The 15,075-nt window shown below is 49.7% G+C and overlaps 1 protein-coding gene and 1 pseudogene across 1 annotated transcript; one reads left to right on the top strand and one right to left on the bottom strand.

Moving 5' to 3' along the window:
• The window catches only part of LOC138769925 (aflatoxin B1 aldehyde reductase member 4-like), a 32,075-nt pseudogene extending 24,687 nt beyond the window's left edge, over positions 1-7,388 (top strand).
• A 62-nt stretch (positions 7,389-7,450) lies between these two features.
• On the bottom strand, positions 7,451-15,061 carry MRTO4 (MRT4 homolog, ribosome maturation factor). Its single transcript, XM_069949051.1, has 8 exons — positions 14,648-15,061; positions 14,505-14,563; positions 11,598-11,701; positions 11,421-11,502; positions 11,226-11,293; positions 10,018-10,169; positions 8,591-8,667; positions 7,451-8,515 (listed from the first exon to the last, which is right to left on the bottom strand). The coding sequence occupies exons 1-8, from the start codon at positions 14,673-14,675 to the stop codon at positions 8,375-8,377; spliced, it is 711 nt and encodes a 236-aa protein (XP_069805152.1). The 5' UTR covers positions 14,676-15,061; the 3' UTR covers positions 7,451-8,374.
• Positions 15,062-15,075: the final 14 nt, after the last annotated feature.

Genomic DNA, 15,075 nt, shown 5'->3' with positions numbered 1-15,075 from the left:
AACTTCAAGCCCTTGGCTCCGCACCTCCATACGTGATTTTTTTCCCAAGACAAGGTTATCCTTAGGTTCCTTCCAGGATTCCTGCCTAAGGTGGCTTCATTTGCCAACATCAACCAGCCAATAGTATTGCCTGTATTTTCTCCTACTGGATCATCTAAAGAAGACTTGGATCTTTCTTTATTGGACGTATCCAGAGCTATCAAGATCTATCCACATAGAGTAGGTGATTTTCGTAAAGACGAGAATTTCTTTATCCCTTTCGCAGGAAAGAACAAGGGGAGAAAGGCTTCAAAACCTTCAATATTCAGATGGATCTGTGACTCCATTGCCTTACTCCTCTGCTGATCTGGATCCACCAGAATTTACCAGGGCTCACTCTACTAGAGCTGTGGCCTCCACTTGGGCAGAGCGTGCCGCTGTGCCACTTGAGGACATATGCCAGGCGGCTACCTGGTCGTCTTTGACTACCTTTGTGAGATATTTCAGGCTGGATACTTCTTTCTTGTCAAGAACAACCTTTGCAAGATCTGTTCTTAATGCGGACGTAATAAATAACCCGCCCATTGGGGATAATGCTTGCTAATTCCCCATATGTTGTGATGCCAATGGGACGTAAGGGAAGCTAAAATTATTATGTTAATTTGTTTTCCCTGAGACCCATTGGCATCACAAGACTCCCTCCCTGTGTTTCTTTATAATTAGACTGAAGTCTAGGGGGAGGTGGAGCCTATTTATACCTCATGGAGGAGGGGATTAAAATTTAATTGTTATTTTTTCATTAAATATTCCTTCGTCCCAGGGGCTCGCAGGGGCGAATTTACCCCATATGTTGTGATGCCAATGGGTCTTAGGGAAAACAAATTAACATAATAATTTTAGCTTCCTATTTGGTGCAGAAACCTTTGTTTGCAGTTACAGAGGTCGGACGTTTCCTGGAGGTCCTGACCAGGTTTGCCGACCCTGCAGCAGTGATTGTGTACCCCTCCTCCATACACCCCCATAGTTGTCCCGGCTGTGTGTCTCCTCCTTAGTTGTCCCGGCTGTGTGTTCCCTCCTTAGTTGTCCTGGCTGTGTGTCTCCTCCTTAGTTGTCCCGGCTGTGTGTCTCCTCCTTAGTTGTCCCGGCTGTGGGTCTCCTCCTTAGTTGTCCCGGCTGTGGGTCTCCTCCTTAGTTGTCCCGGCTGTGGGTCTCCTCCTTAGTTGTCCCGGCTGTGTGTTTCCTCCTTAGTTGTCCCGGCTGTGGGTCTCCTCCTTAGTTGTCCCGGCTGTGGGTCTCCTCCTTAGTTGTCCCGGCTGTGGGTTTCCTCCTTAGTTGTCCCGGCTGTGGGTCTCCTCCTTAGTTGTCCCGGCTGTGGGTCTCCTCCTTAGTTGTCCCGGGTGGGGGTTTCCTCCTTAGTTGTCCCAGCTGTGTGTTTCCTCCTTAGTTGTCCCGGCTGGGGGTTTCCTCCTTAGTTGTCCCGGCTGGGGGTTTCCTCCTTAGTTGTCCCGGCAGGGGGTTTTCTCCTTAGTTGTCCCAGCTGTGTGTTTCCTCCTTAGATGTCCCGGCTGTGTGTTTCCTCCTTAGTTGTCCCGGCTGTGTGTCTCCTCCTTAGTTGTCCCAGATGTGGGTTTCCTCCTTAGTTGTCCCGGCTGTGTGTCTCCTCCTTAGTTGTCCCAGATGTGGGTTTCCTCCTTAGTTGTCCCGGCTGTGTGTCTCCTCCTTAGTTGTCCCAGATGTGGGTTTCCTCCTTAGTTGTCTCGGCTGTGTGTTTCCTCCTTAGTTGTCCCGGCTGGGGGTTTGTCTCTTAAGTTGTCCTGGCTGTGTGTTTCCTCCTTAGTTGTCCCGGCTGTGTGTCTCCTCCTTAGTTGTCCCAGATGTGGGTTTCCTCCTTAGTTGTCCCGGCTGTGGGTTTCCTCCTTAGTTGTCCCGGCTGTGTGTCTCCTCCTTAGTTGTCCCGGCTGTGTGTCTCCTCCTTAGTTGTCCCGGCTGTGTGTCTCCTCCTTAGTTGTCCCGGCTGTGTGTTTCCTCCTTAGTAGTCCCGGCTGTGGGTTTCCTCCTTAGTTGTCTCGGCTGTGTGTTTCCTCCTTAGTTGTCCCAGCTGGGGGTTTCCTCCTTAGTTGTCCCGGCTGTGGGTTTCCTCCTTAGTTGTCCCGGCTGGGGGTTTGTCTCTTTAGTTGTCCTGGCTGTAGGTCTCCTCCTTAGTTGTCGCGGCTGGGTGTTTCCTCCTTAGTTGTCCCGGCTGTGTTTTCCCCTTAGTTGTCCCGGCTGTGGGTCTCCTCCTTAGTTGTCCCGGCTGTGGGTCTCCTCCTTAGTTGTCCCGGCTGTGTGTTTCCTCCTTAGTTGTCCCGGCTGTGTGTTTCCTCCTTAGTTGTCCCGGCTGGGGGTTTCCTCCTTAGTTGTCCCGGCTGTGTGTTTCCTCCTTAGTTGTCCCGGCTGTGGGTCTCCTCCTTAGTTGTCCCGGCTGTGTGTCTCCTCCTTAGTTGTCCCGGCTGTGGGTCTCCTCCTTAGTTGTCCCGGCTGTGGGTTTCCTCCTTAGTTGTCCCAGCTGTGGGTCTCCTCCTTAGTTGTCCCGGCTGTAGGTCTCCTCCTTAGTTGTCCCGGCTGGGGGTCTCCTCCTTAGTTGTCCCGACTGGGGGTTTCCTCCTTAGTTGTCCCGGCTGTGTGTCTCCTCCTTAGTTGTCCCGGCTGTGTATCTCCTCCTTAGTTGTCCCGGCTGTGGATTTCCTCCTTAGTTGTCCCGGCTGTGTGTTTCCTCCTTAGTTGTCCCGGCTGTGTGTTTCCTCCTTAGTTGTCCCGGCTGGGGGTCTCCTCCGTAGTTGTCCCGGCTGTGGGTTTCCTCCTTAGTTGTCCCGGCTGTGGGTTTCCTCCTTAGTTGTCCCGGCTGTGGGTCTCCTCCTTAGTTGTCCCGGCTGTGGGTCTCCTCCTTAGTTGTCCCGGCTGTGTGTTTCCTTCTTAGTTGTCCCGGCTGTGGGTCTCCTCCTTAGTTGTCCCGGCTGTGGGTCTCCTCCTTAGTTGTCCCGGCTGGGGGTCTCCTCCTTAGTTGTCCCGGCTGTGTGTTTCCTCCTTAGTTGTCCCGGCTGTGGGTTTCCTCCTTAGTTGTCCCGGCTGTGTGTTTCCTCCTTAGCTGTCCCGGCTGTGGGTTTCCTCCTTAGTTGTCCCGGCTGTGTTTTTCCTCCTTAGTTGTCCCGGCTGTGGGTCTCCTCCTTAGTTGTCCCGGCTGGGGGTCTCCTCCTTAGTTGTCCCGGCTGGGGGTTTCCTCCTTAGTTGTCCCGGCTGAGTGTTTTCTCCTTAGTTGTCCCGGCTGGGGGTCTCCTCCTTAGTTGTCCCGGCTGTGTGTTTTCTCCTTAGTTGTCCCGGCTGTGGGTCTCCTCCTTAGTTGTCCCGGCTGGGGGTCTCCTCCTTAGTTGTCCCGGCTGGGGGTTTCCTCCTTAGTTGTCCCGGCTGTGTGTCTCCTCCTTAGTTGTCCCGGCTGTGGGTCTGCTCCTTAGTTGTCCCGGCTGGGGGTTTCCTCCTTAGTTGTCCCGGCTGTGTGTCTCCTCCTTAGTTGTCCCGGCTGTGTGTCTCCTCCTTAGTTGTCCCGGCTGTGTGTCTCCTCCTTAGTTGTCCCGGCTGGGGGTTTCCTCCTTAGTTGTCCCGGCTGTGGGTCTCCTCCTTAGTTGTCCCGGCTGTGTGTTTCCTCCTTAGTTGTCCCGGCTGTGTGTTTCCTCCTTAGTTGTCCCGGCTGTGGGTTTCCTCCTTAGTTGTCCCGGCTGTGTGTTTCCTCCTTAGTTGTCCCGGCTGTGGGTCTCCTCCTTAGTTGTCCCGGCTGTGGGGTTCCTCCTTAGTTGTCCCGGCTGTGGGTTGTATTTTAGTCTCATGTGATCACATGACCCTCTCTCATGTCTCCTCTCCATCATCCAGATGGTCATTGGTGACGTCACATGGGCCTGGACATGTGCTGGTGTGGGCAGAGGGACCCTGTGTGTCCTGCAGGATTATAATCCATGGCAGTGTAGTGTGTTACTAATGGTAATCTATGAGACTCTCTTCAGGTCAGTGACCAGGTGCTCCCGTGTAGTTCTGGGCTGACTCCTGACCTTTATCAGAATCCTCCTTACCCCATGAGGCGAGATCTCACATAGAGCCTCAGACCGAGGAAGGTGATAGTCATCTTGTGTTTCTTACATCTTCTAATAATTGCACCTTAGTTATTGCCTTCTCACCAAGCTGCTGCTTATTGTCCTGTAGCCCATCCCAGCCTTGTGCAGGTCTACAGTGTTGTCCCTGGTGTCCTTAGACAGCTCTTTGGTCTTTGCCATGGTGGAGAGGTTGGAGTTTGAGGACAGGTGATTATTATACAGGTAACTGGATGACACAGGTGCAGGTAATCCAGGTAATGAGGGTAGAGGAGGAGAAGCTTTCCAATGGTCCTTTTACACGGAACAATTTATAGTTCGAATTTGCACGATAACGATCGAATTCGAACGATAATCGTACGTGTAAACGCAGCGAACGATCAAACGACGAGCGATAAATCATTCATTTTGATCTTTCAACATGTTCTCAAATCATCGTTGATCATTCACAAAAAATTTGCATATCGTTCAGTGTAAACTATTCACCTGTTTCAACTATTTCACCTATGTGTGCGATAGGCTGAAATGATCACAAAACGATCGTATAGCTAATTTTCCGTACGATGTATCGTTCCGTCTAAACGCTGATCGTTATAAAAAAACATCGTTCATTCAAAATCGTTAATCGTGCGATCGGGCGAATTATCGCTCCGTGTAAAAGTACCATTAAGCTAGGATCACACTGCGTTTTTGCAATCCATTTTTTGCAAAAAACGGATGCATTTGTGTGCATCTGTTTTTCCATTGACTTCCATTGTAAAAAAAAAACGGATCAAAACGGATTCGTTTTTTTTTTGACGGACACAAAAACGTAACTGACACTACTTTTGTGTACGTTAAAAAAAAAAAGGATCCATTTACAGGTATACAGCAGTGTATTATATACTTATTACCCCCCCCTTTGAGTGTGTGTATATATCTCTCCATTCTGTGTAGGTATACAGCAGTGTATTATATACTTATTATCCTCCTGTATGAGTGTGTATATATCCCCATTTTGTGTAGGTATACAGCAGTGTATTATATACTTATTACCCCCCTGTATGAATGTATATTTATCTCTCCATTCTGTGTAGGTATACAGCAGTGTATTATATACTTATTATCCTCCTCCTGTATGATTGTGTATATCTTCCCATTCTGTGTAGGTGTACAGCAGTGTATTATATACTTATTATCCCCATCATGTATGATTGTGTATATCTCCCCATTCTGTGTAGGTATACAGCAGTGTATTATATACTTATCCTCCTGTATGAGTGTGTGTATATCTCTCCATTTTGTGTAGATATACAGCAGTGTATTATACACTTATTATCCCCCTCCTGTATGAGTGTGTATATATCTCCATTTTGTGTAGGTATACAGCAGTGTATTATATACTTATAATCCTCCTCCTGTATGAGTGTGTATATATCTCTCCATTCTGTGTAGGTATACAGCAGTGTATTATATACTTATTATGCTCCTGTATGAGTGTGTATATATCTATCCATTCTGTGTAGGTATACAGCAGTGTATTATATACTTATTATCCCCCTCCTGTATGAGTGTGTATATATATCCTTTTTGTGTAGGTATACAGCAGTTTATTATATACTTATTATCCTCCTCCTGTATGAGTGTGTATATATCTCTCCATTCTGTGTAGGTATACAGCAGTGTATTATATACTTATTATCCCCCTCCTGTATGTGTGTGTATATATCTCCCCATTCTGTGTAGGTATACAGCAGTGTATTATATACTTATCCTCCTGTATGAGTGTGTGTATATATCTCCCCATTCTGTGTAGGTATACAGCAGTGTATTATACACTTATTATCCCCCTCCTGTATGAGTGTGTATATATCTCCATTTCGTGTAGGTATACAGCAGTGTATTATATACTTATTACCCCCCCCCTTTATGAGTGTGTGTATATATCTCTCCATTCTGTGTAGGTATACAGCAGTGTATTATATACTTATTATCCTCCTGTATGAGTGTGTATATAGCTCTCCATTCTGTGTAGGTATACAGCAGTGTATTATACACTTATTATCCCCCTCCTGTATGAGTGTGTATATATCTCCATTTCGTGTAGGTATACAGCAGTGTATTATATACTTATTATGCTCCTGTATGAGTGTGTATATAGCTCTCCATTCTGTGTAGGTATACAGCAGTGTATTATATACTTATTACCCCCCCTTTATGAGTGTGTGTATATATCTCTCCATTCTGTGTAGGTATACAGCAGTGTATTATATACTTATTATCCCCCTGTATGTGACATGGACAGTTGTGGGAGAAGCCACAAGTGTCCTGAGCAGCACAGAGTATTTCAGCATTGTACTGGGTGATTCCTGGCGGCTCCAGTAACATCACACTTTATATGTTTCTAGGGGAGTCAGGGGGACGCTGTGATTTTGGGGGGTGTCTAGTATGGAGCAGCTGGTGCAGAACCTGGACGCGGTGGCGGCGGGTGGACCCCTGCTCCCTCCTGTGGTCAGCGCCTTTGATGAAGCCTGGAACCTGGTCGCTCACGACTGTCCAAACTATTTCTACTAGGACGTGAGGCAGGATGAGCGGCAGCGGGATCCTTGGGGTGATGCCTCTGCGGCTTCTCACAGTGATTCATAGCCTGATCCTCTGTGGGAACGAGGCCGTTCCAGATGTACAACAAATCATCGCCAAGAAAGAGAGTATTGTCCCCCACATCCATGAACACTCCGCCTGGGTTCTGAGAGGAGAGAAAGCTGCTGCCAGACTCCTCTCCAACAAGAATGAGGGTCACTCAGTTGGTACTCACTAAGGCTGACCCCTCCGGAGTGTTGGAAAGACCCCCATGTATATTAGACTGTTACGTGTAGTTCACAAAAAAAAAAAATCTTTCAAATCAACTGCTGCCAGAGATTTGCAAATTTCTTATATTATAAAATCTCCAGTCTTCTAGTACTTATCAGCTGCTGCAGTCTGACACAGTGCTCTCTGCTGCCACCTCTGTCCATGTCAGGAGCTGTCCAGAGCAGCAGCAAATAGACAACCTCTCCTGCTTTGGACAGAGGTGGCACCAGAGAGCACTGTGTCAGACTGGAGAGAATACACAACTTCCTGCAGGACATACAGCAGCTCTTAAGTACTGGAAGACTGAAGATTTTTCAATAGAATTATAAATCTTTGACACCAGTTGATTTAAAGGATTTTTTTGCTGAACTACCCTATGAATGTGTATGGGGGCATACCAGCCCTATCGTGTATGTCAGAATCAGTCTCAGTATTATCCCTTTAAATAAAGCTGCCAACACAGAACGGCGATTCCAAACAATCCAATTTATTACCGGTCCGTGTATTGTAGTCAGGTGACATGGGGGGGGGGAATGCTGCACGGTGGCGTTATAGAGGAGGAGTCTCATTATAAGGAGGCAGCACACGGCTGAGGTCACCCCAACAGGATCGGCAGCAGTTAGGACCTCCCACCACAATGGCCACCACTCAGTCTACAAGCTCCTTGTAAGGTGGATCCCCACTGAGACGTGTGCGGCCGGACGTTGCTAGGTGATCACATGGGACACAGCTCCTTATAGTGTCTCTAAGGGGCAGGACATGTCCACCGTTCACTGCTGGAGGATTGTGGTCAGGCTCTGTGCACTGATCACTGTGGGGGAGGGTAGTGGTCAGGCTCTGTGCACTGATCACTGTGGGGGAGGGTTGTGGTCAGGCTCTGTGCACTGATCACTGTGGGGGAGGGTTGTGGTCAGGCTCTGTGCACTGATCACTGTGGGGGAGGGTTGTGGTCAGGCTCTGTGCACTGATCACTGTGGGGGAGGGTTGTGGTCAGGCTCTGTGCACTGATCACTGTGGGGGAGGGTTGTGGTCAGGCTCTGTGCACTGATCACTGTGGGGGAGGGTTGTGGTCAGGCTCTGTGCACTGATCACTGTGGGGGAGGGTTGTGGTCAGGCTCTGTGCACTGATCACTGTGGGGGAGGGTTGCGGTCAGGCTCTGTGCACTGATCACTGTGGGGGAGGGTTGCGGTCAGGCTCTGTGCACTGATCACTGTGGGGGAGGGTTGCGGTCAGGCTCTGTGCACTGATCACTGTGGGGGAGGGTTGTGGTCACGCTCAGTGCACAATGGAGGGGTTCCTGAGCAGTCACTCCATATTCCTCGGATGTAGATGCAGCATAGGCGGGAGCAGGTGGGCACAGGTGGCATCTGCTAAAACACAGTAAGGCCTCTCCGCCCCGGGAGCGGTCAGTCATTGTACAGTGAGGAGGAGCCGGAGGTAAAGCTGCACCTTATTCTGCTTCCTCCTCTTCCTCCATCTCGTCTTCGCTCTTCTCATCTTCCTGTGTAAACTGCTGGAACTCTCCGGTCTCGGCCACCCACATGGATCTTATGGACACCTTAAACTCGGCCATCTGATACCCAAAGAGTTTCTGTAAAGAGGAAGAGAAGCGTCAGGCGAGTGGCCGACATGGATGACGAGCTGCAACACTGACAACCGTACTCACCAGGATCCGCGCCTGCTCCGGGGTCAGGGTGTCGCCCTCTTTACACACCTCATAATCTGACAGGAGGGTCACCACCCCTGAGGGCGAGAGGAAGCGAGACGGTCAACACAAATCCCGCCCACTGACAGCAAGCTCTATATCCTGCCTGACTGCCCTCTCCGCACAGCTGACAACTTGTTACAATGTATCAGTGGAGGCAGTGTGTCCAGCAATCCACTGATACACTGTAACAAAATCAGCCGTCAGAGCACAACTAGACATCACAGACAGTCATCCTAGGTCTAGGAGGTAAAGGGACTGTACCATCAGGCCGGACCACCCCCGCCCCTCTAAGAAGTGGTTCCATTAACGTCAATTGATCCACATCATAGAGGTGCGGGGGTTTCCTCCCACTGGGGGTGGGACGGCCGCCTCCAGTGCTTCAGCCTGATGGTACAGTCACTTTAAAGGGGTTGTCAAGGATTAGAAACACAGCAATATCAGCGCCACCTCTGTACTCAGGTTGTGTGTGGTATTACAGTTCAGCTCCATTCAATTCAATGGCAGTGAGCTACAAAACACCCAAACTGAGGAAAGGAGAGCTGCTGTTTCTGGAAGAAAATGGCCATGGTTTTTTTTTTTAAAGGGGTACTCCAGCATTTTTTTTTTCTTTCAAATCAACTGGTGTCAGAAATGTAAACAGATATGTAATTTAATTATCTTTGAAAATCCCCAGTCTTCCAGTACTTATCAGCTGCTGTATGTCCTGCAGGAAGTGATGTATTCTCTCCAGTGTGACACGGCGCTCTTTGCTGCCACCTCTGTCCATGTCAGGAACTGTCCAGAGCAGGAGAGGTTTTCTATGGGGATTTGCTGCTGCTCTGGACAGTTCCTGACATGGACAGAGGTGGCAGCAGAGAGCACTGTGTCAGACTGGAGAGAATACACCACTTCCTGCAGGACATTCAGCAGCTGATAAGTACTGGAAGATATTTTTAAATAGAAGCAATCTACAAATCTATATAACTTTCTGACACCAGTCAATTTGAAAAAGGAAAAAATAAATTAGCTGAAGTGCCCCTTTAAGCCTGGACAAACCCTTTAAAGGGAATCTGTAAATTCATGCTGCCTGAACCTCAAATCATCAGGATGGTGCTTGGTGGCTCCTCTTCACCCTGCTGGTCTTGACTGATAGATCAGTCGCTATGTAGAGACCAGGGGAGAACCATCATACAAGACAGGTGGGGTGAGGAGAAGCTGTCGGGGACCACCCTGATGACGTGTGGCCACACGGTTTGTACAATGTTCCCCTTCCGCCACTGTCATCCCCACTGCTGGCGGCTTCCAGTCTGGGGTCACAGAGACCCCATTACCCCCACTACATCCTATTAGGTAATACAGACAACCCCTTTAAATTGGTAGAGAAGTACAGAGAGAGAAGTACGGACCTTTCTTCAGAGCGGTGGGCAGACCCAGCTGCCGTAACTGCGGCTCCATGGAGTGTGTGAACTGCTCCAGGGGTCCCTCGTCTAGGACCACCCCATAGGTGGCCTTGTTCCCGGCCCGGGCAAAGTCAGTTTCCTTGAACTGATCGAACCATCTGTGAAGACACGTGCAGGGGTCAACAACGTCCGCAACCACAGCAACGCAAAACAACAACCCCTCCAACAAGCGGATAACATGAGGATCCAGCCAAACCTTAGGGCAGCAGTTTGTGCTCCAGAGCTGCTGCTCTTAGTTTCACGGAGTACAGTGTGATGTACAGAGCAGACAGTGATCAGTAGTGATCAGACGCTTCATCCTCTCTCTGAAGGACACACCTTACACACCTGCTCTCAGCCACTTCCCAGCCTCCTGAACGGCCAAACTACCTGATAATCCAACGTCCCCTAATGGAGGGAGGAGTGTATGTAGACAGATGTGCCATTCAGGAGACAGGGAAAGCTGGGAGCTCCAGCAGAAAAACTAGGGGACCAGAACTCATGCAATCACAATAACTGGTAGTGGTACAATGGTTAAAGGGAAACGCAGGCAAAAAAGGTTTTCTTTAAAATCAATAGAGGTCAAAATTATACAGATTTGTAATTTATTTCTATTTAATAATCTCCTATCTTCCAGTACTTATCAGCTGCTGTATGTCCTGCAGAAACTGGTTTATTCTCTCCAGTCTTACACAGTGCTCTCTGCTGCCACCTCTGTCCATGTCAGGAACTGTCCAGAGCAGGAGAGGTTTTCTATGGGGATTTGCTGCTGCTCTGTACAGTTCCTGACATGGACAGAGGTGGCAGCAGAGAGCACTGTGTCAGACTGGAGAGAATACACCACTTCCTGCAGGACATACAGCAGCTGATAAGTACTGGAAGAATGGAGATTTTGTAATACAAGTAAATTACAAATCTATATAAAACTTTCTGACACCAGCTGATTTGACAGAAAAAAAAATGTTAGAGTACCCCTTTAATATAACAGCAACTTGGGACAATGAAGTCATAGTGGTAATTTAGCCTTACAACACACAGCCATGCACTTCCCCTTTAAGCCTGCTTTTCTAATGTGTATCAGGGAGGTGGTATACATAGTTCTCAGACTATATGGGGGAGCCCCGCTGCTTCCTATAGGAGAATCCTGCCTGACGGAACACAACACAGGCTCTTACTCTTTCACTTCTTTCTCTGTGCGATTGGTGAACAGGATCCCGACTTCTCCTTTAAGACATTTGCACAACTAGAAGAAAAGAGGAGAGAATGCTGTGACTGATCCCGGGGGGGGGGGGGGGGGGGGGGGGGGGGGGGGGGGGGGGGGGGGGGGGGGGGGGGGGCGGTGTAAGGAGCGACTCCGCACACATCCTCACCTTGTGGAGATTATCCTTATACTCATCGCACGGGTCCTTCCCCAGAGCCACAGTCATCACCTTGTTCTTCCCGAAGAATAACCTGGAGGGAGAGACGAGAGGCACCAGCACTCTGCAGGGACTTGCCAGATATTAACCCTTTACATGCCATGGAGGTGGCGATGGATGAGGACCTACCGGCTGTGTTTCCAGGCGTTGCGGACGTCCTTCAGCTTGTTGTTCCTCATGTTCTCCACGGACAGAACAAACACATACTTGTAGGTGTCCACACATTTCCGCAGCTGGAAAAGATAGAAAGATTATCCTTAAAGGGGAACTCCAGTACAATGAGAACACTCATCCTGATCTGAAACTCCTCACAGCTGATCAAGTGACCCCAGACTGACAAACTGTAACAGACCCTCAGCTGTATACAGCACTGCTGGGATTCTATACACTGTAACAGACCCTCAGCTGTATACAGCACTGCTGGGATCCTGTACACTGTAACAGACCCTCAGCTGTATACAGCACTGCTGGGATCCTGTACACTGTAACAGACCCTCAGCTGTATACAGCACTGCTGGGATCCTACACAGTGTAACAGACCCTCAGCTGTATACAGCACTGCTGGGATCCTACACACTGTAACAAACCCTCAGCTGTATACAGCACTGCTGGGATCCTACACAGTGTAACAGACCCTCAGCTGTATACAGCACTGCTGGGATCCTACACAGTGTAACAGACCCTCAGCTGTATACAGCACTGCTGGGATCCTACACAGTGTAACAGACCCTCAGCTGTATACAGCACTGCTGGGATCCTACACACTGTAACAGACCCTCAGCTGTATACAGCACTGCTGGGATCCTACACACTGTAACAGACCCTCAGCTGTATACAGCACTGCTGGGATCCTGCACAGTGTAACAGACCCTCAGCTGTACACAGCACTGCTGGGATCCTACACACTGTAACAGACCCTCAGCTGTATACAGCACTGCTGGGATCCTACACACTGTAATAGACCCTCAGCTGTATACAGCACTGCTGGGATCCTACACTGTAACAGACCCTCAGCTGTATACAGCACTGCTGGGATCCTACACAGTGTAACAGACCCTCAGCTGTATACAGCACTGCTGGGATCCTACACACTGTAACAGACCCTCAGCTGTATACAGCACTGCTGGGATCCTACACACTGTAACAGACCCTCAGCTGTATACAGCACTGCTGGGATCCTACACACTGTAACAGACCCTCAGCTGTATACAGCACTGCTGGGATCCTACACTGTAACAGACCCTCAGCTGTATACAGCACTGCTGGGATCCTACACTGTAACAGACCCTCAGCTGTATACAGCACTGCTGGGATCCTACACACTGTAACAGACCCTCAGCTGTATACAGCACTGCTGGGATCCTACACACTGTAACAGACCCTCAGCTGTATACAGCACTGCTGGGATCCTACACTGTAACAGACCCTCAGCTGTATACAGCACTGCTGGGATCCTACACAGTGTAACAGACCCTCAGCTGTATACAGCACTGCTGGGATCCTACACAGTGTAACAGACCCTCAGCTGTATACAGCACTGCTGGGATCCTACACAGTGTAACAGACCCTCAGCTGTATACAGCACTGCTGGGATCCTACACACTGTAACAGACCCTCAGCTGTATACAGCACTGCTGGGATCCTACACACTGTAACAGACCCTCAGCTGTATACAGCACTGCTGGGATCCTACACTGTAACAGACCCTCAGCTGTATACAGCACTGCTGGGATCCTACACTGTAACAGACCCTCAGCTATATACAGCACTGCTGGGATCCTACACACTGTAACAGACCCTCAGCTGTATACAGCACTGCTGGGATCCTACACAGTGTAACAGACCCTCAGCTGTATACAGCACTGCTGGGATCCTACACACTGTAACAGACCCTCAGCTATATACAGCACTGCTGGGATCCTGTACACTGTAACAGACCCTCAGCTGTATACAGCACTGCTGGGATCCTACACAGTGTAACAGACCCTCAGCTGTATACAGCACTGCTGGGATCCTACACACTGTAACAGACCCTCAGCTGTATACAGCACTGCTGGGATCCTACACACTGTAACAGACCCTCAGCTGTATACAGCACTGCTGGGATCCTACACACTGTAACAGACCCTCAGCTGTATACAGCACTGCTGGGATCCTACACAGTGTAACAGACCCTCAGCTGTATACAGCACTGCTGGGATCCTACACTGTAACAGACCCTCAGCTGTATACAGCACTGCTGGGATCCTGTACACTGTAACAGACCCTCAGCTGTATACAGCACTGCTGGGATCCTACACACTGTAACAGACCCTCAGCTGTATACAGCACTGCTGGGATCCTACACTGTAACAGACCCTCAGCTGTATACAGCACTGCTGGGATCCTACACAGTGTAACAGACCCTCAGCTGTATACAGCACTGCTGGGATCCTACACAGTGTAACAGACCCTCAGCTGTATACAGCACTGCTGGGATCCTACACACTGTAACAGACCCTCAGCTATATACAGCACTGCTGGGATCCTACACAGTGTAACAGACCCTCAGCTGTATACAGCACTGCTGGGATCCTACACACTGTAACAGACCCTCAGCTGTATACAGCACTGCTGGGATCCTACACAGTGTAACAGACCCTCAGCTGTATACAGCACTGCTGGGATCCTACACACTGTAACAGACCCTCAGCTGTATACAGCACTGCTGGGATCCTACACAGTGTAACAGACCCTCAGCTGTATACAGCACTGCTGGGATCCTGCACACTGTAACAGACCCTCAGCTATATACAGCACTGCTGGGATCCTACACAGTGTAACAGACCCTCAGCTGTATACAGCACTGCTGGGATCCTACACAGTGTAACAGACCCTCAGCTGTATACAGCACTGCTGGGATCCTACACAGTGTAACAGACCCTCAGCTGTATACAGCACTGCTGGGATCCTGTACACTGTAACAGACCCTCAGCTGTATACAGCTGCTATGAGGCCCCATGTGACTGCTGGGCCTTGTAGTCCCCGGCTCCTCACCTCCTCTATCAGGCTCTGCTTCACCTGCAGCCCCTTCTTGGCGGTCTTGGTCAGGGACACTGTGGAGAAGCAGAGGAGTCCAGTCACACACGGTTACCGGGCTGAGGCGTTACCGGCCTGTGGCCCTCAGGGGCCCCGCTCACCCTTCTTGTCGCGCTTGGATTTCGGCATCTCGGTTCTCTGCTCTCAGTCACGTGGAGCTCAGGCTGGAGGAGTGGGAGGACCCCGGGCTGCGCGCTGCATCATGGGATTGGCAGCTGTCTACTTCACTGCCTGCAGGGACCGCAACCCGCCGGTGTCCCCGCGCTCTCACCGATTTACCGTCCTCTACTACTACGTATAATTACATATTAAATACTGTAAATCTCTATATGACATCGTAATGGGATTCTCTATGGTAGATAGACGCTCAGGCAGCGCTGCTTCAACTCTATGGTTTACTGCATTCTGTCTATCCTCAGGTCCTCTCAGCTTTCAGCTCATCTCTATGGTGTAAAGGGGGCGCTCTATCTCCGGCCGAGCTCTTTGTGGTGTTCTGGAGGAGCGGCCGTCCTCTCGCTCTGTATACGCT

This window comes from Dendropsophus ebraccatus, chromosome 12 (genome assembly GCF_027789765.1).
Source record: "Dendropsophus ebraccatus isolate aDenEbr1 chromosome 12, aDenEbr1.pat, whole genome shotgun sequence".
NCBI lineage: Eukaryota > Metazoa > Chordata > Amphibia > Anura > Hylidae > Dendropsophus > Dendropsophus ebraccatus.
Note: the sequence above shows the minus strand (reverse complement) of the source record. Positions and strands in the feature narration are given on the sequence as shown.